This window comes from Apteryx mantelli, chromosome 21, assembly GCF_036417845.1.
Source record: "Apteryx mantelli isolate bAptMan1 chromosome 21, bAptMan1.hap1, whole genome shotgun sequence".
NCBI classification, from domain to species: Eukaryota; Metazoa; Chordata; class Aves; order Apterygiformes; family Apterygidae; genus Apteryx; species Apteryx mantelli.
Window position 1 is genome coordinate 7,251,556 of NC_089998.1, and position 27,987 is coordinate 7,279,542.

A 27,987-nucleotide genomic window follows, 5' to 3' on the forward strand; every position below is an offset into this window, starting at 1 on the left:
TCCAATTCCTGAACCTTGTCTCTGTGAAGATCAGATCACCTTCTTTCAGGTTCAGCAACCCAAGCCTCAGTCTTTCCACAGAACTACTGTATCCCAACTGTACAATAATAATCAACACCATCCTGTATTAGACACGCTAAAGCCAGGCTTATTTTATTCTTAAAATAAAAACAGCAGTAAAGTTGAAGGTTTTCGCTCTATTAAAAGACTCCGAAAATAAACATTTCCAGCAAATATCATGTGTAAAGGGCTCTCCCTTTAAGGCCATTCTATCTGGGTTTGCGCCTAGTAGAGCGCCTGCACCCAGCAGAGGTAAGACTGGCTGCCTCACCTTTGGCGAGAGAGGAAGGCTCAGCCACTTCCTCCTGGCCCGTGTTTGCTGGCTCATTCCGTTCTAAACCCCCTCCGCTCCCTGGATCCTGGCAGTTGTCTGTGCCTTCGCTCTGCCTGGCTCCATTGCCTTCTTCCTCCTTACACCCAGTGTGTCCCAACAACTCCCCTGCGGTGCTGCTCTCTTCAAGGAGCAAGCAATCGGCACTAGTGGTAGTGGATTTGTTCTCCTCCTGTAGATTTCCTTCTTCTACGACCATGACTCCACACGTGTCGTCAGTCTCGCTGGCTAGGCTTTTGTCCTCTGCTACAGAGGTGGCCAGCTCATCCTTACCCTCTGGAGGCCGTGAAGCTGCTTCTTGTACTGCCGACAGCTCCGTACCTTCCTTGCCTATCCCGTGATCAGCATTCATCTTCTTGCCAATATTGACAGCTGTAGTAGGAGGTTGGTTTTGATCACCCAGCAATTGGGAGCTGGAGCCCTGGGAATGCAAAGGAGCCTCGGGATAGGCAGCTGTGGCACGATGCCTTGCTGCCTTGTATCTCTGCAAACATAAACAAACCACTGTGAGAGATGAGCCCAGGCCAGTTACTGTCACTGCAGCAAGCAGCAGCTGGTCCAGGAAAACCTGTACAAAGACAGCAGTGAGTGACAGCTAGAATCTGCAGGGGTGCATACTGTCTCGGCAGCTCTCCTGGCCTGGCTGCTGAGCCTTTCAAGCAGAGAAGGGTTAGCTCCTGTGAGGAAAAGTGATGATATTAATTAAAAATTTAACTCCCTCTTGCATTACTTAATGCTGAGCAAGTGCATGACATGTGGCTCCTGAGACAAAATCATGTTTTGACAACTGTTCATCTCAATCAGGGACTTCGTAGATATAACAGTAAAAATGAGAGCTCTTGCTCCAGCTACTGCCAGGATTCAGCTCTGGACATGTACCCTGGAAACATGAGGCTATGGGCTGTCCTTAGCTAGAGAGGAGTGATTTAATGTTTAACCACCACAGCAAGATTTAAGTTGAAAGCTTAAGATTTTTCATTCTGCGCACCAGGATCAGAGAGCCCTTCAGGGAAGCTGTTGACAGGAATACTAAGATATCGAGAATATCTTCGTGCTACAAGGTACTGAGATTTTCTCTAGAATGCAGTTAAGCATATTATCAATAAAATGACTCATTTACACTAGCTACCATGGTGAACCAGCAGAGGTCTGTAAAGAGATAAACATGGCCACTCGCTCTGGACTGGACTGCAGAAAAGCAGTAGCTCTGTATAGTATCTGACATGCAGGAAGAAGCTGGTCTTCAAGTCCCAGACAGATTTTGAACTAAGGGAACGAAACAAGGCTTCTTCTCTTCCACGGCAGTTCCCTTCACCATTAACTCACTTTCAGCTTTCTGCTAAGAGGTCCCTTGAATTGGCACTAGCATTAGACCCAACAATTTAAAGAAACTATTTTGAGTGTACTGTCTTTCACCACAGTCTAAGCAGTATTACTGCAGTCCACAGTGTGGAATTAAGGTGCTTCAGACAGCCAGCTTTACATTTTAATTCAGTTTATCACTGCTGGCTTTTCTTTCCCTGTCCTCAAGTAATAGGATGCTTTTCAGGGGCAGGGTATTATATTCCTCACTTCTAACTACCCAGAAGTATCGTATGTAATAAGAGTACGGTCAGGGCCATGGCTACTGTTTGTTTGCAACATTCAATCAGTTTCACTTTTAAAAATTTCCCAGAACTGCTATAGGTTGGTTTCAGAAGGGGGAGGAAAATAACACACAGTTTCTGTTCCCTAGTGCTTAGGGTAGAGTAAGAGGCTGGATACCATTACGCACTGGCGCTAGATCAGTTGAGTCATAACTTCGCACCCAACTTCAGCCAGGCGCAAGCATGCTGGTTTGTTTTCAGAGTGACGCTGTGAACTGCCTCACCAGCAGGCAATTCTTGTTTCAAAACCCTTCGCTGAGCTAATCTGATGAGAAAAATTTCTTTTAACTTCAGAAACTGGAAGGGATTTAACTCAGACTATGACAACCCCAAGGCCTCCAGGCAGCCAAGATGAATAGTTATCTGTTGGACTCTTGTCCTTCCAGGTCACTACAACATGCATTTGAAGGGTGCCTGATTTCAGCTCTAAATGGGCCAGGAGGGAGGCATACACATGCTGCAGTTTCACACCAAGCTGCTCTAAAATAGGGCAGGAAAGTTTCATTCCAGAAGTGACTAGCAGGAGTGGGAGAGGATGAGCAACCCTGAAGGAACAGCTGTAGTCTTCTCCAGCTACTTGCCATTCCAAATCTCCAGCTCTAAGTGCTGGTTTCTGCAGCACTCCCTACCCCAGCCTTTGCTGTAGGCAGCAACAGCAGACTGGGAACAGCTAACCTGTCTGAAGACTAGCAGGAAAACACTACGATATAACAAAGACTGAATGTATCTGTGGCAGGGAAGCACAACAGCTTTTGTTGGGGCAGGTTTTGGGTGCAGGCAGAAGACAAGGTGACAGTGGGAACCTCCCTCCTCACCAGGGTCAGGAAATACCACTCTCCTGCACAGGCAGGGCCCAGGCAGTGGTCAAAGGGAGGGAGCAGAGACAGTACAAGTCCTGCATACCCACCACGAGGCACTAATCCAGCCCCTCACCCACTGCAAGTCAACAAGGACAGAACGATGGAGGCAGACTGCAGGCCAGCCCCGTAGGGAACGTTCCTAGATAGGAAAGCAGCAAGGTGCAATAGGGGCATTACTGCTTCTTCAGGTGGAGCCAGTAAAGCAAAGGAACAGCATCAGCTGGCCAAGCTTTGTGCTAAGGAGTATCCAGGAAAGGTAGCAGACAGACTGACGGACTTCCTGCTGCAGGCTGAACCTTGGGGCCCAAATGGACTCTCACCAGCACTTGGCTTGTAGTTTCCATCATCTAAATAGTGCTGTAATGTTAATTTCCAGATTTTTAAAATGTATATCTGATATTACCTGGCCCCTTAATGGATGAATCACACCTGCAATTCTGGTTAAAGGAGCTGTTCCTGCAGTCACTGTAGCATCACATGAAAAAGATGTGTGTGTACCAGCTTTCTTGAACAGCCTCTTTCTGTCTAGCTCTTTCCCCATTTTGACCCACCTGTAATCTGTCTAACAGAGAAAAGAAGATGCCTAGACTTGAATGAGAGACTCCACAGGCTCAGCAAACAGAGCAGACACTCTGAGAAAGATTTCCAGCTAGAAATGGGCAACAAGATGACAGTAGCAGTAGCTGGGAAGCAGGATTGGATTGGTTTTCAATCTACAGGGGTGATGGAGACAAGCACAGAGCACATCAGGGAAAGCTGTGGCATGATGGACATCAAGGATGATGGAAATGAACTGAAGACAAGACAGCTAACGTGGAGGAGTCAATGAAGAGACACGCACAGGGGTAACAAATGCCAGGCCATGCAATCGCCAAAGGGTCTAACCTGAAAGTTCTCAAAATGCATCAGGGACTTGCAGTGTGCGAGCCGGGCAGCAGAGTCGCTATGGTAGAATTTGTGACACAGCCTGCAGAGGTAACCTGCGACGGGGACCAGAAAATCCAGGCCTGCGAAACGGGAGGGGAAGGGAAATCACAGATCACATTGAATGGAACTCAAAATAATGAAAGCATGTTAAAAGGGAAATTAGAGGTGTGGAGGGGAATAAAAATGGAAAGCTTTGCTTCTGTTAATCAGGGATTTGCAAGATGACTTGCTGAATATCTCATCTTACCACGGAATGGCTGTGTGGTTGATATTCAGAGAGAAATCTGGCTACCAGAGCAAAGAAATTACACAGAGCATTAAGAAAAAAAAAAAAAAAAAACAGAAAAAAAGAAAAAAGAATACAATGGAAAACTACAGAGAACATGTGATCTAATGTAATGGGATCAAACCAAGCAGAAGACAGCAGGCGCGCAAGAGGAACACGCAGAGAACATTCACAGCATGAATCATTATTCCATCTGCCACATGATAGTGGAAGGTTACAGCGATGTGGAAAATTGGTGTAAACAGAGCTCTCCTTGGGCACCAAACAGCCTCTGCAGAGCTGCCCTCCTCACAACATGAGTGGCCATTAGAGGTTTGAAGTCAGAGCTGCTTACATGGTGGGGACTGGAGACAGCCATCTGGAGGCAACACTGCCCACCAGTCCAGAAACGTCTCTGAACAGCCACTAGGTAGAGCGTGGGGGTTCTGAAGCAGAGGAAACATGCACAGTTTGGGCTCTGGCAGAGAGCTCGATACTGTCAGTACTGCTCAGTATCTCTATATATGCTGCATTTCTGCTGGAAAATGTTCTGATCAACATGCTCTCAGGCTCCATCCTCTTTCCAGAGCATCCTTTATTTGCTACCTACTTTCTTCAGTACTTCTCCTGCCTTACTTGTTCTGTTCCCTACCTTGCTAAAATAACTGGCTCTCACCCTTTCTTCCTAAAAGGCAAAAGGTAGCTGACAAACATCAATCACATCCTTTATCAATCACATCAGTTTATCACTGAGTAAGAGAGCAATGTTTGGCCCTTTCTCCAGGCAGCAGTGACCTGCACCAGTCTGATGCAGATGCTGAAGCAGTATGGCCCAAGAACTCATTACAGCAGTAGGTAGATACCATTCTCTCTTATAGCTGTGGTACATGACCAGAAGAAGGCTCTGTGGGCCTTAGTGCTTAACTGTGCTTGCTTACCATAGGCTGTGTCTGGACAGTACTTCTCGCTTCCTTCATAATCCTCCAAAGTCACTTCTTTCAGCCCAGTCTGGAAAGCAAAAGAATGTTAGTGCCTAGTGCACCTATACCAATTCCCTTCCTGAGCCTTTAGTTTTTTTACTGGTAAGCCTGGGAGCAAAACAGAGAAGTCAGGTACCGAGAAGGAGTTACACAGCATCTGGTTAGGGCCAAATAAAAAAAAAATTCAGTGACAGGAGACCACTTCATTACAAGGGTTAAAAATGCCCCCAGCACTCCAACCGTGAAGCACCTTAGCCATGTACCTCCTCTTGATAACTGTTCTCTACTGCGAAAACAATACTTGTCAAGATAAATCTCCACACATATGTATGCTAGGGGACTAAGCTGCTGCTGGGCTACTCCAAGAGACTATGACATCTTTGTCAGAAATCAGTCCTCTCGAAAAAACAAGTTGCTTCTGCTCTTCAGCAGCAATGTAACATTTGAAAACACCAGTAGAAACCCCACAGAAAAACCCTCCTCCATCCCACGAGTAGTGTATGATTCTCTTTTGCACTGTCCTGTGCTCTAGAAGAACCCCAGAGCCCTCATCCTCCTGCTGCAGGGTGCAGAGTTGACTGGACACTTGAAATCCTGAGCTCAGTCAGCCAAGACCAACTAAGTCGCAAGAGCCCACAGCAGATTCTCAGATCAGACTTTCTCCTTTGTCATGGCATACCTGCTTGGCAGCAGAATCCTCATTCTCTATCAGCACTACATCAAGGTCTTCCTCCTCACCAGCTCCCTCTTCCTCCTCCTCCTCCTCCTCATCATCTTCAAAACAGCCAACAGCATCCACTGTGATCAACTCCTCTGAATCTTCTGGGCTGCCCAGCTCCTTCTCTCCCAGCCTCACCTGTTAGGTACAGAACAGAAAGATCAGACCAACTTTGCACACTCCACCTGACCAAGGAAGACACCAGACGCTGAACAAACTGCATTTGATGACTAGATGAGACTGCAAGAGAGGGACAAAGCTATCTTGCTTCTAGACACATCCAAACTTTGCCCTTTTTTCCTTCATTTCTTTAAGTTCTGATAATGGAAGTCCAGACAAAGATGAGAAGAAAAACAGGGCTGGAAGAACTGCATGCCTTCCTCGTCATCTGTGTAATAGTCAGGGAAGCTGAAAGTTAACATGCTCTGCAACATAGCTGCCTCCAATGCTGCACAGCTCTCTCCTCAGGTAGTATTACCTCTTTGGCTTTCTGTTTGTGCTCAGGGGACTTCATATGCTCCACAAACTTGCGAGGGGTCTTGAAGTGGCGGCTGCAGACAGTGCAAAAAGGACGGAGTGAGCGTTTGGCCAACTGAGGAAAGAGGGACGAGAAGATCCAGTAAGTCACAAGAGGCACCACTTTGGGAGAAATGCAGATAAATCTTCACTGAAACAAAGTCACAGCCCTTCCTAGAACAGGGAGACCACAAAAATGAGTCGTCTTTACAGCAGAAAGGGATCCCTAGCTCACATTCTCCATCTCTTTGGCAGATATATGTGCAGAGCAAAACAAATGTGGTTTATAAAACATGTTCTTGCTCTTGTCCCCTAGGAACCAGTAACTACGGTGTCCTGCCCAAGTTTTAGCTTGAATATTTACAGGCTGCCCACCAAATATTCCTCTATTCAATTATAACTGATTAGGTAAGTATCTGTGCATACAAGAAGATGACAGACCATATTTATTCAGAAAAATCAAAATAAAACCACAACCCAGAGGTGCTTCAGGCCATACTAATTTAGTATGACACCTGGCGGTTCAACCAACACCAGTGTTCAGAGGCAGCGGGTAATACGGCAGTGCCCTCCGGCAGTGAGGATATTACAGGCAGAACTTTCCGTGCATCTCTCCTCTCCAGTCATCTTTCCCTTGCTGCTTGTGGAGCAGGAGATACTAGACACTTCCACTCAATCTCCATGAAAGGTCAGGGCAAAGAAGAAATCCATGCTATGTTTGTTACCTTGTGTTCCTGGGTCCTGCGATGTTTGATTAGATCCCCTGTGAAGTGTATCTGACAAGTGTTACACCATCGCTGCTGGGTCTCTCTGAAGTGAGAACAGAGATAGCTAAGTCACACCTTTTTACATTCTCCAAGGAATACTGCAGCCTGCAATCTGTTCTCAGCATTATTCTCCCAAACATACCTATCTTTACAGACTGGTACTTATCTTCTCCCCTTCCCTGCCCCTCATACAGGTTGGTGTAACTCATGTTGACAGAAAGGCACCAGTTAAAACAAATCTCCAAGCTGATCTACTGTATGAAAAACTACACAGCAGGTCAAAGTCAACACTGGTGTCCTTCAGCAGTAAGAAATTTGCCTGAAAGATTAAAGCCCAAGAAACCAGAGGGATTTTGCACTTTATCACCCGTAACACTGGTCCAGTGAGGAATTTTGCAACCTATGTAGGTCCATGTTCAGATTTTGTTTTCTAGAAAACACCAACACCTACCCATCTTTCTCTGCCAGCATTTTTCGCTCCTTCACCATGGGCAGCAGTGAGACAAAACAAACATTGCTCATGTGCTGAATCTCCCCAAGTCGCTGCTGGTGCTGAATCCCAGCCATGTGGGATTGGAAATTCTGAGAGGTAAGTTAGGAGAAAGTCACTTAGATGAATTCAAAATGCAGAAAATATCAGGTATGAGCTATGCTTTCCATTCTCTTGACTGATGTACAACAATGAAATGGTATAAAAGCTTAAGAGCATGGCTGCCTGCGGATCCGCCCACACTGGTTCTCTAGCACGTTGCTTGCCAGCTCCTTAAAACAGGTTTTTATCTGCCTGCTTGTCAGCTTTTTTTTATGCTCCTTGTTCCTAAAGCATGAGCCCTTGCTAACAAGTCTCCTGCTGCATCCCTTCCCCATGGCAGCTGGCCATCCAGTTCCTTCCCTTGTCCATCCCATCCCCATCAGACCCGTTGATTTATACCTGCTGACTGCAGCAGTCAGTCTTGCAGATGTAACAGTAGAATTTAAGGACTGATTCAGAGCTAGGATCAGCTGCGCCCACCTCGCAGGTCCAGTGCCCTGGTTTCAGAGCCGTTGTACTGATAGCTCTGCTCTCACTGCTCTGCTGGATAGTCACTTTCAGTGAACCTCCAGAGCTCAACACCTGCCAAAAAAAGAAGTCAAGACTGAGTCCAATCCCTTTGTAGGAAAAATTAAAGATTATACCTGCTTTTTAAATGCAACCTATGCTCCCTACCCCTTAAGAAAATGCATTTATGCTTGAATGCACAGGAGGCTGATCAAAAAGACTCTCATACACACTCCTTCTCCCAGCACTGCTAGATCAGCAATGCCCAGGTCATTAGTACCAGGCTTGTTAGTACAGGCAGTTGTTGCTATAGCCTCTGCAGACACTGTATTATCCCATCTCTGGAGACTGGAGCAACAGTATCTTGGTACGAGACACTATCAGCTCATGCTTCTCCACTGTGGAATTAAAGGCAATTCAGCACCACACCCAATGGAAGATGGAACCGATCAAACAAGGGCAAGGTGACAGATTTGAAGGAACACATCACTAAGACACAAATATATCCAGTTATGGAAGACCATCAAGTCTGATTCAGAAAAAGGGTTAAATCTTTGTCCGTTCTCATAATTTACACAACTTAAGGACCCAGGGTAATGTCTATTGCATGGGAAAGGTATTTGGTATAAAAGGCTCTCAGGTCACCGACTTCACCTGTCTCATTCTTCCCAAATGCCTTTCAGAAGCAGAGTCTCACTGTCTGCTCATGCCTGCTGTGATGGCAAGTCCCACAGCAGCTGCATCTTTACCATCACCTGAATTTTTTACCTCTGCTCTTCAGTGACAGAGAAGATGTATTTAGCTAATGGCCTTTAATACATATATTTTTCAGTGGCTCTTTTGCTTCAGCTTTCTGTCTTTCCAGATGAGTACTTAAGTCTCAGCCAACACCAGTTTCCACAAACAGGCAGAGGCAGGTAGGGTACAGGCTAACGGAGGTACAAAAGCAGTAAGTCAGAGCAAACTGTGCATGAACAGCAGACACACTATGCCCTATTGCCATGGACAACAGCTTACAGCAGGAGAGACAGCTCCAGATGTGGGTGCTATCTGATTCCCAGTGTCAACAGGGATCTCTGCAATGGAGGGGGAGGCTGTACGTTCTGTCCCTACCAGTCTGCATGGAGTGGTGCCTACCCACCTCGGGGACCTTTGGTTCCTCAGAGAATTTCCTCTCTTTAGAGAGGTCTTCAACTGTGTACTCCTTCACACGGTCTGTACCTAGAAACACAGAATCCTTTTAGCTGCCTTAAAACAAAACAACAGAAAAAAAACAAAGCAGCAGGTGAAGGAAGTCGGGGATTGTTGCTCACAGTGCTGTCTGGCCATAAGCCCAGCCTATAAGCCTTTCTCCAAAGAATCCTTATCAAAGAGGGAAACTCTTCCTATCACTTGCATTTGGTAGGCTACAACAACAGCTTTTAGGGCACTATGTTTGGATATGTGTCCTAGATTTTCTCCTCCTTCCTCCATCCTGTATGGTTGGAGGAGGACATTTCTGAAGACACTTATGGGACCTACAGATGCTGAGTGTTAAGTGCAGTTTCAGAAAGGAGTGCCCTAAAAACACAAACATCTACTGCCATGATGCCCAACAACTCACCATCAGCTTGGACTTGTGTGCTCGACTCTCCTGCTTCCTTGCTGCCTGTTGCATCCTCTAATGTAGACTCTTCTGTCACACTTCAAGGATATCAAGAGAATAATCTTATTTGCCATGTCACAGACCAAGAGATTCAAAGACACACCAATACACAGGCTGGGGTCTAAGCCATCACGCTCTCCACTAACCCCCCCAAATCAGTAAACTATTGGAAGTGTTATTTCAGGCAGGGATTTGGCAGAAATAAATAAATAAACAAAACTAATGCAGAGGGGGCATTCTAGAACAGACTCAGAAACAGCAGCCAAATAATCTGGCCAAGGTGGTTACAACTCATTCTTTGGATCACTGCCCTCTCCTGCATGAGATGAGGGAGAATAAGCTCATACAGGAAATATTCTGAGTAAGACCTCTGAGAGCTCACTCCTGTCTTGGTGACCTGCAGGGAAATTGCAGTACCTGGACATTACTCCAGGCTGTTCCGTGCATGAGGGATAGCTGGAAGAAAGGAACAAACAGAGACCTGTCAGAACCAACCAGGTTCTCAGTTATGTCTTACAGGGATTTCATCATAACTGGCTGCTGTATTTGTATCAGTCATGTTTCATTCCAGAGTCCCTACAGTTTGGCTTTTGTGGGAAGTTTGGTTGGACAAGATATATATCAAATGAGTTTGCTTTGTTTTCTTTGTTACTGCTGATCTGATCTAAGAAGAAAAAAGATCCTGAGAGGACTGGTAAGAATAAATGGTTGCCCTGCGGAGGGCACAAAATCTGCTTTACAGTATCCTTCTCCATCCCCCATTTCTCCATCGGGACTAACACTTCACCACAGCTTGAATGTCTTCTCTCAGGCCAGCCCTATATCCCACCAGCTAGTGGTATTCTGCCAACAGGGAGCAGCACATTCTGCGCAGGCAGGAACGCAGACTGTGCAGGTACTGAATCCAATGATCCAAACACACGCACCGCATAATTTATCAGATTGATAAGTGATAATGTAACTGGGTTACACAGCTATAAATATGCAGCAGGGTTTGGGCAGTGCAAACATGAAGAAAACAAGAGTGGCTGGCATTAACATTATTTGTCAAGTGCTGCCAGCAGGCTCAACACCATACCACACACAGATGGTGACAGCACTCCAGGGCAAGGGTTTGCAGTCTAAAACTCACATCTAGGGGAGCAAAAGCCGTCACAAGCAGGAGCTAAGGAGGAAATGGTATTATATGGATACTTGTCAGGCCATGCTAGAAGTGGGTGTTCAAGGTGGATTAGAAGATGATGAATGCTTTCTGCCCTGGAATGAGGATGTTGTTCCAGCCATTCAGATGGCTGATAGGAGAAAAGGCAGGAGTGGGAAAAACCTGAAATGAAGAAGGAGGCTGGTATTCCTGGCCAACGTGAAATAACAGGATGAAGCAAGAAAGAAAAATATGTGATGTGGATGGGGGAGACCTATTCTCATCTATGGAGGGCAATACGAGAACAGTAAACTATCTTTTTCAGAGATCCATCATAATAAGTAAACTGAAACACTTCATAAAGAGCTAATGAAGGATCTATTCTAATTAAATACCAGCTATAATACCTACAGCAAATCTGGCAGACCCTAACTGCTGCTTTGGAAAGGATTCTCCTAGTAGCAGGCTTGCTGCAGTGAGAACTGTCATTCCTCAGACTTGATTCTTTTTTTAATGTATATAACAGGACTTTGATTAATACCCTACTAAATATTAATGTAATTAAAGTTAAATTAGCTTTGGCAAACAGATTAACAAAGCAAATGCTCAGATGCACTCAACTTCGCTTTAATTGAATATATTCACTTTCTTGCTAATTCACAGAATCCATAATTCACAATGGTCTCTGATCACATAATACTTATCATTTTAATGTTTTACGTGATCAAGGTAATATCTGAACATCAAAGTAATCCTGGAATATTCTCCCCAAAGCTAGCCATTAATCTCTAATCTACAGATGAGAAAGAGGTGAAGAAACTTGTCCAAAAATCACACAGTGAATTGTTAACAGGGAAGATAAGAGGACCCAGGAGTCCTGACTCATAGTCATTAACATATGTTGGAGAGCTCTCAAATCGATGCCTCCAGAAATCTTCATTCCCTCCCTCCTCCTCCTCCTCTCCCACTGCACAAGCGTAACAGCGGCAGTTCTGGGAGAGGTGCGGCACCGCACAGATGGCACCAAGAGCTTTGTAACAGGCCCTTCCCGCTAGATGGCAATACAGCCTTGACTGTCCCTCCGTGCACCAGCCAGAGAAGCAGGGAGTGCCAAGATGGGCCCGCTACGGCCGGCGTGCCTGCGGGCTGCGCCTCCCTGGCGGATAACAGGGTGCCTTTGTTTATTTCTACCCCAAATACAGGGGTACTGGCAGTACGATCTTTTCAGAAGGGATACAGAACCCAACACTCATGGATAGAGGCTCAAGTACTAAGGAGTATTAACTCCCTTCCCCTTCTCATCCCTCAAAATAAACTACCCTCTCCCATACCCACCTTAACCTGCCTATTCCAAAGCTTTTCCTCTCTGCTGATACCTGCCTGCTCACGTCCCTTTTAGCATTTGGGCAGGAAAATTAGAGAAATATATTAAAACAGAAAAAAATTCTCTGCTTCTTACAAGAACCCAGGCAGGAGAACACATGACCACACTCCGTTACGTTACGTGCTTACAAGATGCATCTCATTTTTCATTCCCCTTGTTGGGTCACCGTCAGGAGGGATCCTTACAACCCCTTAAATTGCAGCAAACATTGTAAGATTTTCTGAGTTGTCCAAGAACATCTGAAATACCTTTTAAATGTCAGACATCAGGCCAGTACAGTACTGTCCAAATTACAGGAAAATAAAATTAGACAACAATTCTAAAGCTAGTGACTATTCAATACTGCATTCAATAAATACCTCTTCAGTCTCTTTGCAGCAGGCTCAATGTTCAACACAGATTCTGTTGGAGTTCTTGGCTCTGCAGGAATACAGAAGGAGATCTCCTTAGCAAAGCAGGCCATGCTACCTTAAGCATGTTCCCTAACCGAATGGCCAATGCCAATAAAAGTATGTTAAGAGCAAATAATACTATATATTTGATTATTCTGATTTTGAGAATGACAGTGACAAGGTTAGATAATTCAAGAAATTAATAATGACCTAAGAGATGGAGTTCTATTGCAGACGTCACTGTAAGAGACGTGGCCCAGGAAGAGATCTATATTTGTGTCTACTAAGTGGCCTTAGTCCTACACCTAGGTGACAAGAACACAGACCACAGGAACTTTAATATATGCGCCAAGGTAGGACATCAATCTGACACTAATCCAGTAGTTTTCCCCATGCATATGAACAAGTAGTTCACTGGTCACAACCTCACCATCTGCCTGCATTTTTAGCTTATGCACCCTTCAGTCAGAGATCACATTCCCATGCCTATATCATATCAGACACTGCAGAGAGACTCAGTGCCAATAGTTTCCATTCTGATAACTGGAGTACAAGTACTCTTTCAATTCATCTTTTCCTTAGCATGTTGACTGCAGCTGGTTCTGCTTCATGTGTGTCTGACTACATGACATGTTGAGTTCAGCATGGGTAAGGAAACGTGGAAGCTTTAATTTCAAGATAGTTTTCTTTTCTCTCCCCATTTTAAAGGGAGCTCACTGTCAAAGTGACTTCTGAGAGGCTTACATGCAAGAGATATGGAGCTGGTTTATTTAAAAAGAAAAAAAAATCCAGATAAAAAGGATACATGAAGCACGCAGCAGAGGACTCCCACAGGCAGTTTAGATATTTACAATTACTGAGAAAGCTAGCTGAGTAATACTAAAGCCATCTCTGGTCTGCAGGAATAGCCAAGGGAAGTTTCTTTATCACGCCTAGAAGCATTTCTTTCACTACCGGCTCTCTCTTACCTGCGGATGGCAAGGAGTTGTTCTGCTCTGACCCTGCTTGCACTTCCTCTGGGATTTCCATTTTCTCATCACCTTGCGTCTGAGACGAAGAACCTGGATCTAGTTCCCGCTTCCTGTCAGGGACCCTCTGGAAATCCTGCAATGGGCAGAGTCTCACAACCAGCTCTCTGTCCTTCCTCAAACTCAACATATTGCCTAAAGCCCCCCAGAGTCTTACATTGGGATATTCCAGCACAGGGTGAAGAAGGGAGGAGAGGGACATAGATGGTTTACATTGGACTTTCTTGCTTCAAGCAAGTTTACATAGCTGAACAGAGAAATGCACTTGAATTCCAGACCACATGCATCCCTTTAATTTGTTTGATGCTTTAAATAGCAGCTTTAGGGAACCTGCTGCTACAGAGAGCAGGGGCACTTCAGAGAGACCCTGGCAAGACGTGCTTGGGCTGGGAGGAAGAAGAGTCTCAAATAACTACTCCTCCTTTTGCCTCTGGAGAAAGGACAGTCCAAGAGTGGAAGGCTACTTTATTCAGCACATCTTTTTGACAGAATGGGATTGGACATGCAAAAGTTAATCTAAAATGAGAGAAGTAATGGTCAACTAATTGAAGAATCAATCTAGGACAAAAGAGGTCTTAATAGTGGAAGGGGTAAGAGGCAGGTCAAAAAGGGGAAAAACAAGCTGCAGTTTTGGTACTCCAAAAATTCTGCTGCTATACAGCACCATTCAGTCAGGATTCCTCCAAAATGTTATAAGCATTCAGCAATTAAGTTTCATGACATCTGCCTGAACAGGTACGATCCTGATCTTAAAAAAAGGTAAAACAGCCCAAAGAGGCACAGTGACTTGTCCATGGTAGCAAGTCATTTGGGAACAGCGGCCTGGAGTGATAAATCCCAACCTCTTATAATAGGCATTTGTCATCAGGAAGGCCAGTTCCCAGGCAGAACAAGGCTTTGTGGGTGCTGCTCTGGAAGGCTAAGGGGCAGAACTCTAGCCTCTGAAGAGCAAAGCACTCAGCCAGGATGTCTTCTACTGCAATTACTTTGAAGCAGGTACTTCTAAAGGTTCCTTTTATTTTAGGTCTAAACAGTTCTGCTATGAGGAATTCTCGGTCCTGGGCAGGAAGGGACAAGAAACCTTTGCATCATAAATGTAAATACGGACCACAAGAACCTTAGGGAAGGACTATGTCAGCAGTATGGTGCTAAAGTAGTTTTCATTATAAAGCTTTCTCCTTTCTCTTTTATTCTCATCTACAATACAGTCAATTACTGCAAGTGCAAGAGGAGCACAAAGCTCCCAAACAGTTGGAAATCACAACCCCACCTTGCGAAAAATCCGGTTCTGCCGTTGGAAGGGAAGGCTGGGGAAGCCCAGCCGCGTCGGCTTTAACGAGACCCCAACAGGTGGTGGCCCCAGGAGGGAATGTCTTGTAGCCTGAGGGAAAAACTGCTGCAGTGCTGGGGCTGTCATGTTAAATCCACGCAAGTTTCCTACAAATGCAAACACACGGTACATCACTACCCTGCAGCGAGCAAAGGAGAGAGAAAATCTCCCACCCGTACGAGCAGCAGGGAAAGAGGGGCACAGCTCCTCCACACAAGACATTGTTTTGCTGGGCACTTATGAGCGCTCTGTGCTTTACCCTTTTTGCCCCCATCCAGCAATCTCATGTCATAGTAACTATTACTGTGCATTGGCCTATTATTCTTGATTGTTACTGCAGACTAAGATCATTAGAGCAATTATTTAATCTGAGCACACTAGTGCTTGTGTTCGCAACAAAACAAGGTCTCATTTTACAGAAATTCTCTGCAGAAAGGAAAAAGTCATCCCACATTTGTGCAGCTGGCAGCTCAAGCCATAATATGGACACTATTTAACACAGGCCAGCAACAACATTTCATTTAAAACAACACTGGACTTTTCAAACACGAGATTTCACAGTCCTCTCTGCCACCTGGTTATCATGCAAGCTCAACATGTCAGCCTCAACTCAGACACTTGAGACGCTGCCATTTCCAATTATAATGGTCGGCTTTCTGAACAGTTCTCTTCAGCATCCACAGACTATTAAGTAAGTCGCAACAATTTTTTTTATGAAGGCAGTCCTTGCCATCCCCATTTCAGGGGTGAAGGAATGGAGGTACACAGATGCCTCAGCCACATCCCCAGCAGCTGTCCATCACTCTGGAAACCTGCATTTATACCCCTATTATTTGTTTCTCTCAAATTAGTACAAACCCTGTCTGTTAGCAGCTGTTAAAATCAGGCCAGAGAAGTTTAGAGACCAGCACCCAAAATCTGAAAAGCCAAGCCATGCTGTTGAAAGGCTGCAACACAATAGGAAGTACTCCCCCCGTGTTTGTCTTTAAAAGCAATCCAAACTCTTATTACTTATCATAAGTAACCTCTTATTGTAAAAAGATGTAATTTATTGCTAAATACATATTTTAATAGTTATTTCCTGCTCCTAGTTTAGTACCTTTGAAGAACTGTACATCCATTTCAATTCAAGATTATTTATTTTTTCCTAATCCCACTGCTGAGGCCACGTGCAGTCACTGAATTATTTATGTTGGTGTTTCTTAGGTATAGAAATACTACAGCATCAGATATTCTTACACGTAACCCAAACCTGAGTGACCAAAAATTCAGATCCCTAAGAAGGGCTGTAGTGAACACTGTGACTGTACTACATGTTACCCATGGCTAGCTGATGTAGATTATTGAAAGACAAGTCACATTCCAATGTAGCAAGTAAGGGTGAAAAGAAAAAGAAACAACACTAAATGAGAGTGCGGTAGAGTGATCATTAATACACCTTGTCCTGCCGCCACATCTAATTTGCCTCAGGTCCTTGGCACACGATTCCTATGCAGCTTCTCAATAAAAGATTTTCCTTTAGAGAAAAGGTCAGCCTATGCTAACACCAAAGGTATCCGAAAGGAATACGACTGACTAAAGTGGATTCAAACTTTTTCCTGACACAAATATACACGTTAATCTTCAGAACGTGGCTTGTCCTTTAATCACTGCCAGTTTCCCTACAACCCAAGAGAGATCTGTAGAGAGCCACTGGAGTCACTAGAGAGCCCTCTCATTAAACGGGCAAGAGAGAACAAAAGGCAAGTTAACAACATGCAGAATAAATCTATTGTGTTCACATCTGGGCATGATTCACAAGCAAGACAAAATTCTAGTCATTAATCTAACCTAGGCAATTTAAAACTATTCAAGGTACTGACGTTTTTCTGTTGAAAGAGCTATGGGGTTAAAATATATTAAAAAAAACCCAAACTCATAGCTTTATTCTTAATACCCTTATGTTAGCATACTATCATGGCAGCTTCATAAATTTGTTTTGAAAATATATTAAATCCAGCAAAATTTTACTTGCTGTGAAAACATAATGATGGAAGAACAGTGATATTATCCACTATACAAACTGGTAGTCATTTGAGGCAACCAAAATTTCACAAGACAACTGAAACTCAAACCATTTTTCACCATGATACACTTTATTTGTTTGTACTTCACTAGGCTTAGACAAAGACCAATGTCTCTTTCTGCAAAGAACATTAGTGTATATGTAGCGGACAACAGAAGAAATTATTTAATCCTCCAACCTGAGAAAGACAAATAAACAATAAAAATCTAAGTATTTTATCTAAATATATTCAGTGAAAAATACTCTATCATCAGTTCTAAAAGGGAAGGCTTTTCCAGAACAAATATTTAGTATCTAAACTGCTAACTTCTATTTCTGGTTTCCAACTGTGAACATTTGGGCACATGGGATTTTCAACAGCCGAAGAAACTCTATGATACAGACTATCAATAAATTTGAAGAGGAAAAAAGGAGACAAACAAAACTGTCAAATACAGGGAGGGCGATGCTTCAGCAAGAAATAGCCATACTATGGTTTCAGTCCATGAAGGGTGATTAAATAGCTGCAATAAGTAAGCGTCTCCCATAACGACAGTACCTTGCATCTGTTGCATGAGTAAGGCCCGCTGAAGCATAGGATTGGCATTGAGTAGTGATGGTTGATTCGTTGCCCGTAAGCTCAGCATCTGTTGCTGTTGTGGTGGTGGCAAACCCCTGGAAAAGAAGGTATTAATCATACCAATCCACTTAAAAATGCCCTTCAATTTCAAGCATCGAACAAATATAAAACAGAGGAGCAAAGAACAGCTGAAATGCTCATATACATGCATTAAAAGATACTGTACACCAACACTGTATCCTCTTTCTTCCACTCTCCTGGAATTTCCAAAGCTGACAGATTGTCTATCAAGGAATTTGAGGTCAGAGAGAACTCCTCAGCACCAAGCCCACATAAAACCTGTCAAGCAGCATAAAAAAAGCTCAGGAGCTGACTGCAGATCTCTGGAATTATGCAGCACCTCATCACTGGAAACTAGCGATCTGGATCAGCAACTACATTTAACAAATAAACAAGAAAAAGTTCTAAAAAAAAAGGAGAGTTTTCTCAACAGCCTAAAGCACATTTTCCCAAATTTACACCTCCCACGCGGAGCCAGACGGGTCACAGTTGTAAATGGTGCCCCCTTACTGCAAGTACAGAAGAGTAAAATAAAGCAAGGCCCTCACATTTACAGCATGAGGAGGAAGAAATGAGCTGAAAGGGACTCTCCAGCCCTAAAGAGGGTGGAGCAGACGGGAGAGAAAAGCTTGAAGAAACGGGCATGCGTTTCTTTAGGCGATCGCAAGGTCAGGCCTACCTCTAAAAACCACTGCTGACACAGCTAAATCTGTCAGGGCTGTAAAAAGGTACAAACACGGATCAAAATATCCATGCGGAGGAAAACAAAAAAAAACCCAAAGCAAAAAACCCAACTCTTAACAGTATTTATAGAAGCTAAACTTCATGTTTGCTGCTCTAGATTATTGCAGTCTCAGAGCTAAGCGATTTATTCCGGAAAAGCCATACTTTTAAAGTGTAAGATGCAGCTGTGCTATCTCTTAGTTGACCCCATACCAACATTTTCGGTATAAGGGCAACTTTGCATATTGTATAGGACAGATAAAAACGGAGGAAAGATTTAAGAGAGATTTGTATTTCCAGCAGACCAGAAAGATTCCCACTTTTATCTCAAAAACCTATTCTTTATACAAATAAATAATTATCACTATTAAATAAGGAATTAACTTTCTTCTTAAATTCACATCCTGTTGCTCTGAATTTCCAGAGCATGAGGCTTTCGAGAAAACAGCAGCTGTAAATAAACACATCATTTCAGGGATTTTTTATCAGTCCTATGTATCTCAGCTCATCAGGGACAACGGTTCTTAGATAAGAACTGCTTTTAGACAAGAACACTTGTTTTCTCTCTTCTGTGTTTTAGAAAAACATTGTTTATTTGCCCTTTTATGCCTTGCAGGTGTCGTTTTCTTTTACCAAAACAAACAAACAAATCCCCGGGCCGCCTCCCCCCCCCCCCCCCCGATAACCCGCCGCCACAGCCTCAGCTGAGCGAGGGCTCATTGCAGAAAGAAGTTGCCTGAACAGCACGCAGCAATCTCACCCCGAGTGGGAGAGGCAGCAAAAGAGAGAATATATATAAATAAATAAATAAATATATATATACACACACACACCCCGGAAAGGAAGTTCAATCACTGCAATATAATCGAGTCCGCGCCTCTCTCATACGGTTCGGCGAGATGCGCATACACATCCGAGCAGGAAAAGGCTTCTTCCTCCGAGCCCCCTCGCCCGCCCCGCGGGAAGACACTTGACTTTGGGGCATCGTGTTGGCCGCGACCTGCCCCGCGCCCCCCCCCCCCCCCCGCCCTCAGCGAGCGCAACGCGGGCAGCGGCCGCGGCGCCTCCACACACGAGCGGCGGCGAGACGCGGCCGGGCCGCGGCCGCCACCACAGCGCCGCCGCCCCTCCCCCCGCCCCTCCGCCCCCCCCCGCGGCCTCCGGCCCCCTCGGCTCTGCCGCGATCCCGCTTCCCTCAAGGCCGTGTCCCCCCCGCCGCCGCCGCCGCCCCAGGCCCGGCGGCCGCCGCCTCCCTTTGTCGCCTTCCCCGCCGCCGGGGAAGGGCGGGAGGGCGCCGCGCCGGCCCCGGCTCCGGCCTCCGCGCGGCGAGCAGGGACGGAGGGAGGCGGAGGAGAGCAGGTCCCCCGGGGCCAGGCCCGCGATCCCCGGCCTCGCGTAGCGGCGCTTACCGGCCTCCCTGCTGCGCCGGCGGAGGGTGGTGCTGGTGGTGCTGCTGCTGCTGCTGGAGGAGGTGCTGGAGCTGCAGCAGCTGCTGCTGGAACTGCTGCTGGTTGAACATGTCTGGGGAGCCCCGAGCGGGGCGAGCCCGAGACAAAACGCGGCAGGGCGAGGGAGGCACCGGCTGCGGGGCTGGTGCGTATCAGCCTAGCAGCCATTGAGCAGGGGAGCCGCCGCCGCGGCCGCCCATTCATTCACGGAGCCGATCCCCCCTTTCCTCCTCCTCCTCCTCCTCCTTCCCCCCGGGGTCACGGCGAGCGGCAGCCGACGGGGGAGGTTCCCAAACCCCACCTCCAAACCCGCTCCGGCCCGGCCCGGCCCGGCCCCTCCCCGCCCCGCCGCCGCCTCCATCTTCCCGCCGCGGGCAGCCGCCGCCGCGGGCGGCCGGGGGGCCCCGAGGGGACGGGCGGCGTCTGCCCGGGGCTGAGGGGGCAGCAGGTGGTGTCCAACAGCGCCGGGCTTTTGCTTTTGCTTTGTTTTTTCAAATAGTTCAGGGGAATCCTTGTTACCTGTCTCGTCGAGGAGATTAAAAAAACCACAACACCCACCCCACCACCTTCTCTGGCCATTTGCTGTGCTCACGTGGTGGTGAACCTGCCACGAGAACCTGGAACAAAACAAACAGGGATTTTTCAATATTATTCTGTAGTCTAGATTGAGAATACTTTTCTAGCAGGCCCATCTGTTTTTCTATTTTGTTTTGTTTTGGGGTTGGTTTTTTTTTTTTTGGTTAGAGTTTGCAGCAAAATCTTTCCTGTGCCACCTGCTTTCCAAAAATAGCAAATTCATATTTAAGTGTGTGTCCAATACACATGACCACTGCATGAAAAAAAAAATACTGTGACTGTCATTTCTTCCTATACGAAACCTAGCTAGGGTAAAGATGTAGTTCAGCTGTTTGCTGTTCTGGAGAATCCATCCTGCAATAATTACTGTATAAATAGTTTTGTCATTCACACCAGTAAAGACTACTTGGATCATTAAAGGCTACAGGATTGATTTTTAGCTGAAAGTATTGCAAGCTGAACACAATCATTGGTGATAAACAGTTACCATTAATACTTTTCAACAAAGCAGCATATGTTGACTTTTCCTTTGGGCCTTTTCATACTGCCCTGATTTTACAATAATCAATTTGGAGATGACCATCTGTATTAATCAATGACTGGCTGGGTTAATGCCCAGAGTCCTTTATCCAGGCAGTCACAGCCGTCTGCACACAGAGAAAATGCTCTCCTGTTAAGCATTAAAGCTTAAGCATCATCCCAGGGAATACATACATGGAGTGGAAAACATATGTGGAGTCTATTTCAAATCATTTTGCATAATTGATCCTTTTTGCTCCTGTAATTGTGCTATTATAGAAACTACCAGTCTGACTAGTTTGCCGTGGTGAAAGAGGGGGTTAATTTATGATTTTACCGATGCCCAGCTAGTCCCTGTATTTGCTGGACACCCAAAAGACAGAACTAAGGTTGTAGAACTAACTGTAAAGTGACAACACCTGCTATTTTATCAACCTACATTCCAAAGGTTGATCTTCAAAGATGTCTTTATGCATCAGAAGTAGAGATGGTTTAAGTGAACCCAGAACAGAAGGCTCTAGATTTAGCTAATCACACCATTCAGTTTGAAGGTCATGCACAGAGGTGTAAGTTAACAGCACAGGAAATGGGGCTCGGATCTTTTTATTTGCTTTATTGTGAGCAGCTAAACAGTGCGTCTGAGCTGACAGCTAAAGGGTACGGTCTGTGCTCACTGAGCATGGATACACAGAGCTTTACCTCCCGTGTCCTGTCAATAAAGTTCTTTTTCTGCAAGGAACATCTTTTCAATTACTAAGCGACTTGCTGCTAAATGATCTATATGCACACAGTAAATACATGTCATTATGTGAGTATACATAGAATCTCAGAAATTTATAGTGCTATAGTAAAGAATACAGTGTTCTTATTCAGTCCCATTTAAGTCACAGAAACCTAGGTATCCACTAAGCTCAGGGATAGTTACACAGCAAAAATTGTGTCTTATTGACAATGGGAATAAATTAAACAGAATGATGAGAACTAAAAGATAAATACAGGAAAATGACCGAGAAAGTACTCTTCAGAAAAGAGACTTACATTAGCTGAACTGTTGGATCCCTGTAAAGCAACCTACAGTTTACTTCAATATGACTTAGATCAAGGTTATCCAACCTCTTGGCAGATGAGGGGACAGACCATATGATTGCTTTTTATTCAGAGGCTGGACTGCATTATATAGTCAGTCAAGCTTTTACTGGGCTATATGGATTTGTTCCGTGGACCAGATCAGGCCTGCAGATAACCAGACATTTCCAGTTTACAGAACAAGACTAGATTGTGCATTTGTATGTTTTAATTTTGGCTCTGAGGAAGACTTGCTATCAAGCCCTTGGTGGAGATGCATACAACTGAATTTTCAAAAGCAGTCTCTGGTTTCTGCAGTCTCAGTTTCTTAGTGCCTGTGAGAGCACCAAGAAGCAGAGGTGCCCACATTTGTAATTGAAATCTGCAAGGATGGCATTACCCGTTTTACTAGGATGTGACAGGAGTTTCCCACCTTAATGTCGCTGAACCTCCCAACTTGGAGAAAAAGTTCTATGGAACTTTAAAGTACTTAAAAGCAGTACCCCTCTGCTTTGGGGGCCTATCCAATGAAAGAATAGGTATCATTTGGTTTCATGTTTCACTAGCCCTGCCCTCAACTGCTGATACTAATTATTGCAGTTCCGCTGTTTTTCATGTCTGTTTTATATGTGGGAATACCATACTCACATACATGAAAGCAGTAGCACACAGTATTTTAAAGCAAGGTAATCTGTGCATTAAGATACTTGCACCCAGTCTTTGCTCTATTGCTTTAGAAACCTGTTCCCAATATTTCTTGATTGACAGGGCTGGCCCACAGCATATAAACTAACATACTTCTTTTACATCCTTTTTGTCACGTGGCCAAACAGCTTCTATCAATGATTTTCAGTCTCACAGGGTAAAATATATTCCTGTTACTATCTTGTATCTTCTCTCTGGATGTGGAAAGCCCAGTGAACTCAGCTTTGCCGCTTTTAAAATATTTATCTAAACACACATCCATGTCCAGATCCCTCTCCTGATGGACTATATTCTGACTGCTGTGGAGTTACACCAAAAATAAACCTGACACAGTGTCTTCTACAACAGATTAACCTTCTTTTACCTCTTTTTGAGGGATTCTCAGACCAGTTCAGCAAATTTCCTGTTTCACAACAGAAGAGAAAATGAGAAAGTATTTCACTGTTTTATTCTAGAAAGACAAGCTACATATTTGAAAATCACAAAAATAAAGGTTACTTCTTTTTCAGATAGTTTTTCCAACTAATAGGAACACTAGAGAGAGACCTTTCTTTCTGAGTAACTGATACTACAAAAGATCAGTGATGCTACAGCACAAAATACATACTTAAAAAAATTATATTACTACGTAAAGCTGCCTATAGAGATAGAAACAATTTAAGAGGTTAATTCTATTGTTTTTTAACTATTCATCAGCTGTATAATATATTCCATATTGATACACACAATGACAATCCTATCTCTGATCCTTTTTGGAGTTTATATTCTTACCTCTATAAACATTTCTTACAAAACCAAAGGACCAAGAGCATCCACTTCATGATCCCCTGTGAAATGTTCTGAACATTCATAGCTCTGGCTGGAGTCAACGGGAACTGTGGGGCACCTGCACCTCTGAGAAATAGTTTGCAGATGACTAGGAGACTAGTAAGGTAATTATATTCCACATTTTTTAATCTTTCTTCTCCCAGGACTGGATATATTATTTTTACGTTGATAGTAATACATGGAAACAGGCATATTTATGCTCAGGTACATTTTTAGGGGATTCATATTAAAGTATGGCTGGAAATATTTACAACAGAGAAAAAAAAGTCTTTCTCTTAGTTTTTCTTTGCTTACATATCTCAAGGCTTTTTAAGATAGACACAAATGGATTTTTCCTGTCTGTTCCTGTTTGTAAAGTCTTTTTAATTTCCAAATCCCTCCTATTTTTCAGTATTTCCCATGAAGGATGATCACATAATTGTTTTTCTCCTACGGCTGCTACATGCTGCTGAGTAAGTCATCGGAAGGAGGTGCCGCAGAATCAAAAGGCCTGTCTGTTGCTAATATCCTTGCAAATCACAGTTTCTTGCAGGAGAGAAAATGGAAGGCTTTAGGATGGGGAGTCTGAGTGCCTGCAGTTCTCGTTTTCATCGATGGGAGGCGTAGGTTTCTAAAGCTTCTTAAAATCAAACCTCACTTTCTTTGAGGTTTGAGTTGGGGTCTCTCTGCTCTCTGGGGGGTGTGATTACAATTGCTGCAGAAGTGCTTAGACAGACTCCACGATATTAGTGAGTTCTTGTAGAGGTAATGCTGCAGGCATACACTTATCCTCATTTACTTATGAGGGCAGCCATAAAACAGGGGAAACGGGAGTGTACTTTGTGCACCTTACAGTGTTACACTCATAATGATCTGCGGAGAAAAATCAATGCAAAGTTTGCCAACATTTCTGCAGAGTTTTAATGCTCCTTTTTCCCTTTTCTGCCTTTCTTATCTACTTGGAGATGACCCTATTAACTCCCTACGGTGTCTCCAGTGAGCTTTTGCCCCTTGAGACCTCAGTAGATTAGACCAAACCCCTAAATGATGGGCCATGTGTTTCCTGAGATCTAACTAGCAGTCTTATATAAAAATAAAATTGGAGAGAGAATACCTCAAAGAATACCTGCAAAAAAAGTCCTGCTGCAGCCTTTCTGCTGCACTAGATCCCTAACTCCGACAACATGAATCCTGTTTTTTTTTCCAGTCTTAAATGTCAGCTGTTGACATAGTGTGCTTTCAGTGTTATTTCACAAACCTTTCTCGATAGAAAAAAAAAGTATTAATTTAATTTTAGCTCTTCCAGAGAAAGGTATGATCCTGAATGATAATTTCTGGATTAAAATGGGCTCACTCGGAGCAAAATACCTGCTTAGAATGCTAAACAGCCAGATGGGAGTGAAATCCAATATTTATAGTTTGATGGTTATATTGTTAGCAAAAATGTTGATAGCCATAATTAAATATAGTTGCTTTTATGGGAATATTAAAGGCAGGTGTGGATTCATGGCGGGGGGGGCAAGGAAGGGAAGGGAGGCAAGTAAAGGCCCTTTTGGCATTAGCTAGGTGGCAAATGCCACTATGTTATCTGACATCATCACAGTGATGTAGCTGGGCAAACTTCCCCTGCGTTGAAATCAGGGCTGTGCAGGTTAACTGCAGGTTACAGCAACCTCTGGCAAAGGGCAACCTTCTTCTCATGGTTCTTGGGGTAAAACTTCAACAATCCTCATGATTTGAAATTCCTTGAACATCAGCTCTGGCCCAGGCAGGAATACGACACCATTTTTTAAGTCTGTGATGCTCTTTGTTGTTATTTTTGCTGAGACTTCTAACAAGGGGGAGGTGTCAACTTTTGGAAGAAAAGCCATGTCCTTTCTGCAGGTTCTTTCTACATAAGTGACCAGAATGGCTGGGCAGATGCTCGGAGACATTTGTCCACAGTCTCCATTGGGTTTCTGAAGCTCGTTTCTCCTTGGATCTGTTGGGCAATTTGCTGAAAGGAAAAAATTAGCATTGACAGCCCCCAAAACAACCCACACGTGTCCTACAATAACGTTACCCACACAGACGGAGCAGCTTTCACTCCCTCCCTCAGCTTTCTTACCTGAATGCTGGTGACATTTTCAAAGCATTTTCCTTGGGCATCTTCACTGACACAAGTGAGGTAAATTCACCCCTCACAACAGTTGTTCCAGTTTCTCTGCATACTCCGGCATTTCTGCATAGATTACATTTGACGGATCTGTGAAATTTTGCTTAAAACCATTATAACTAAAGAGTGGCTGTTTACAATGAAAAATAAAGCTCAAAATCTGTTGCAGTTTTGTTATTCCTTCCCCCACCCACCCCCAGCTGTATCTAAGCTGCAAACAAGAGTCCTGGATAGCATGGACGAAGAAGCGTTTGAAATGCAGCATACTCTATTCTCCTGAGTCACCACTAGCCATCAATTCCTTTTCTGAACACACTTGTTTTCACTGGTACACTTTCAAATCAAATATGGATGCACATTATATTTTTAATAAAAAAAATCCTTTTAAAAAGTCTAAAACCAAACAGTTTCCTCTTTACTGTAGGCAAATGAAAATTTTTTTAAAGAAGATGGAAGCACATAAAATGAAGTACTTTGCGTTTGGGTAAATCAAACATAGCAACGGCAGCAATAGCTACTGTTCTGCAGCCATAAACAGAAATCCATGAGTTTTTCATCCATGTCTCAATGAAAGTCAAGCAGCAGAAAGGCGGAAGCATTTTTGCAAGCCTCCAGTTTCATCAGGTCAAGTATTGCTCATATTCTGGCCGTTCCACAAGTGCCCCCTGGCGCAAAGCCCTCACGTACAGGTGTATCGACCAAACCATACAGGTATATCACACAAACTGTACAGCTGTAGCACCCAAACCCTACAGGTACAGTGACCCAACTGCACCGGTATGGCTACCAAAGAGTACGTTGACCAAACTGCACAGGTATAACGACCAAACCGCACAAATAGACTGAGCGAACCGTAGAGGTTCGGTGCCCGAACCGTGCAGATCCAAGTGACTAACCTGCACGGGTGCGTCAACCGGACTGTGTGGGTACAACGACCAAACTGTGCAGGTACAGCAGCTGAACCAAAGAGGTACCGTGACCAAACCGCACAGTTACGGCGACCGAGCGGGGTGGGTGTAGAGACCCCACTATACAGATACAGTGACTGAACCATAGGCGTACCCTAACTCAACCGTACAGGCGCGTGGACCCAACCGCGCGCGGGCCGAGGCGCCACACGCCCCGCGGCGCCGGGCGGGCTAAGATGGCGCGGGGCTTCGCCGCGGGGCGCCGACCGCGCTGCGGAGCGCGCGCCCCCTCCGCACTACAACTCCCAGCGTGCTCCGGGGCGCGGCGCCCTTAAGCCCCCCCTGGCGGCGGCGGCGCGCGACGAGCGCGAGCCGAGCCGAGCCGAGCCCGGGCGGGCAGCGGGGCAGCGCCGAGCCGAGCCGAGCCGAGCCGGGCGAGGTGCGGACGGGCGGGCGGGCGGGCAGGTCCCACCGGGCCGCGCTACCCGTCGGTGAGGGCGTGAGGGGCCGCGCCGCGGCACTGCCCCCTCGGCGGCGCGAGCAGGGCGGCGGCGGCGGTGCGAGCTCCGCGGGGCGAGGTGCCGGTGCAGCGCCGCAGCCATGGGGAACCGCGGGATGGAGGACCTCATCCCCCTGGTCAACCGGCTCCAGGATGCCTTCGCCGCCATCGGCCAGAACGCCAACCTGGACCTGCCGCAGATCGCCGTGGTGGGGGGGCAGAGCGCCGGCAAGAGCTCCGTGCTGGAGAATTTCGTGGGGAGGTAAGGTGCCCCCCCCCCCCCCCGGAGCCCCGCGGCGTCCGCGTCCCGGGAAGGGCTGCGGGGCGCGGGGGCAGAGCCGCTGGATGCGGGGCAGTGCGGTGCACGGGCGCCGCCGCCGCACGCGTGTGCGCGGGCAGTGCGGTGCAGGGACAGAGCCGCTGGATGCCCGGGCGGTGCAGTGCAGGGGCAGAGCTGCTGGTCGCATGCGCTGGGGCAGTGCGGTGCAGGGGCAGAGCTGCTGGATGCACGGGGGGGTCAGCGCAGGGGCAAAACTGCTGGATGCATGCACAGGGGCAGAGTTGCTTGGATGCACGAGGGGCAGTGCAGCGCAGGGGCAGAGCTGCTGGGTGCACGGGGCAGCGCAGGGGCAGTGCAACGCAGGGGCAAAGCTGCTGGATGCAGGCGCCGGGGCAGAGCTGCTGGGTGCACGGGGGGCAGCGCCGGGGCAGAGCCGCTGGGCGCATGGGGCAGCGCCGGGGCAGAGGCGCTGGATGCATGCACGGGGGCAGCGCGGCGCTGCCGGGGCCGCGGGCAGAGCCGGGGGCTCTCGGGCATTGCGGTGCGCGGGTGGAGAGAAGGTCTCCCCGCCGCGGGGTGGGGGGGTCCC

At 45.8% G+C, this 27,987-nt stretch overlaps 2 protein-coding genes and 1 long non-coding RNA gene across 16 annotated transcripts in view; 1 reads left to right on the forward strand and 2 right to left on the reverse strand.

Annotated features, from left to right (window-relative positions):
• Window positions 1-125: 125 nt before the first annotated feature.
• Window positions 126-20,118, reverse strand: CIZ1 (CDKN1A interacting zinc finger protein 1). Of its 5 annotated transcripts, XM_067308927.1 has the most exons (16): window positions 19,846-20,115; window positions 17,886-17,992; window positions 17,633-17,748; window positions 14,970-15,136; window positions 13,640-13,775; window positions 12,639-12,699; window positions 9,713-9,792; window positions 9,251-9,330; window positions 8,002-8,184; window positions 7,522-7,652; window positions 7,029-7,113; window positions 6,266-6,379; window positions 5,749-5,925; window positions 5,028-5,097; window positions 3,783-3,904; window positions 126-875 (listed from the first exon to the last, which is right to left on the reverse strand). In XM_067308927.1, the coding sequence occupies exons 1-16, from the start codon at window positions 20,086-20,088 to the stop codon at window positions 270-272; spliced, it is 2,478 nt and encodes an 825-aa protein (XP_067165028.1). In that variant the 5' UTR covers window positions 20,089-20,115; the 3' UTR covers window positions 126-269. The 5 variants fall into 5 exon arrangements, with proteins under 5 accessions (XP_067165028.1, XP_067165029.1, XP_067165030.1 ...); XM_067308928.1 differs by lacking the exon at window positions 17,886-17,992 and having other exon boundaries at window positions 19,846-20,114; XM_067308929.1 differs by lacking the exons at window positions 17,886-17,992; window positions 19,846-20,115 and adding an exon at window positions 19,270-19,352.
• A 151-nt stretch (window positions 20,119-20,269) lies between these two features.
• LOC106495461 (uncharacterized) lies at window positions 20,270-26,694 on the reverse strand. Its single transcript, XR_001294456.2, has 4 exons — window positions 26,608-26,694; window positions 25,664-25,777; window positions 23,114-23,152; window positions 20,270-20,501 (listed from the first exon to the last, which is right to left on the reverse strand). It is a non-coding gene; the product is annotated as an uncharacterized lncRNA (long non-coding RNA).
• Window positions 26,695-27,135: 441 nt separating this feature from the next.
• Window positions 27,136-27,987, forward strand: part of DNM1 (dynamin 1) — a 73,641-nt gene continuing 72,789 nt past the window's right edge. For 5 of the 10 annotated variants that reach the window (XR_010886124.1, XR_010886125.1, XR_010886122.1 and 2 more), the window contains exon 1: window positions 27,136-27,380. Coding sequence is in view for 5 of the 10 variants with exons in the window: in XM_067308887.1 (XP_067164988.1) it covers window positions 27,220-27,380 (161 nt within the window). In the remaining 5 variants the exon portion in view is untranslated. The remainder of the gene's footprint in view (window positions 27,381-27,987) is intronic. The other 5 variants (XM_067308887.1, XM_067308889.1, XM_067308890.1 and 2 more) reach the window with 2 other exon arrangements.

Coding starts and splice junctions, on each gene's coding strand:
- CIZ1 (XM_067308927.1), bottom strand. CDS start 20,088: ATGAATGGGCGGCCGCGGCGGCGGCTCCCCTGCTCAATGGCTGCTAGG. Junction 7,653..8,001: donor CTGACTGCTGCAGTCAGCAG/GTATAAATCAAC, acceptor CTTACCTCTCAG/AATTTCCAATCCCACATGGC. Junction 5,098..5,748: donor AGGATTCTGCTGCCAAGCAG/GTATGCCATGAC, acceptor TTTGCTTTCCAG/ACTGGGCTGAAAGAAGTGAC.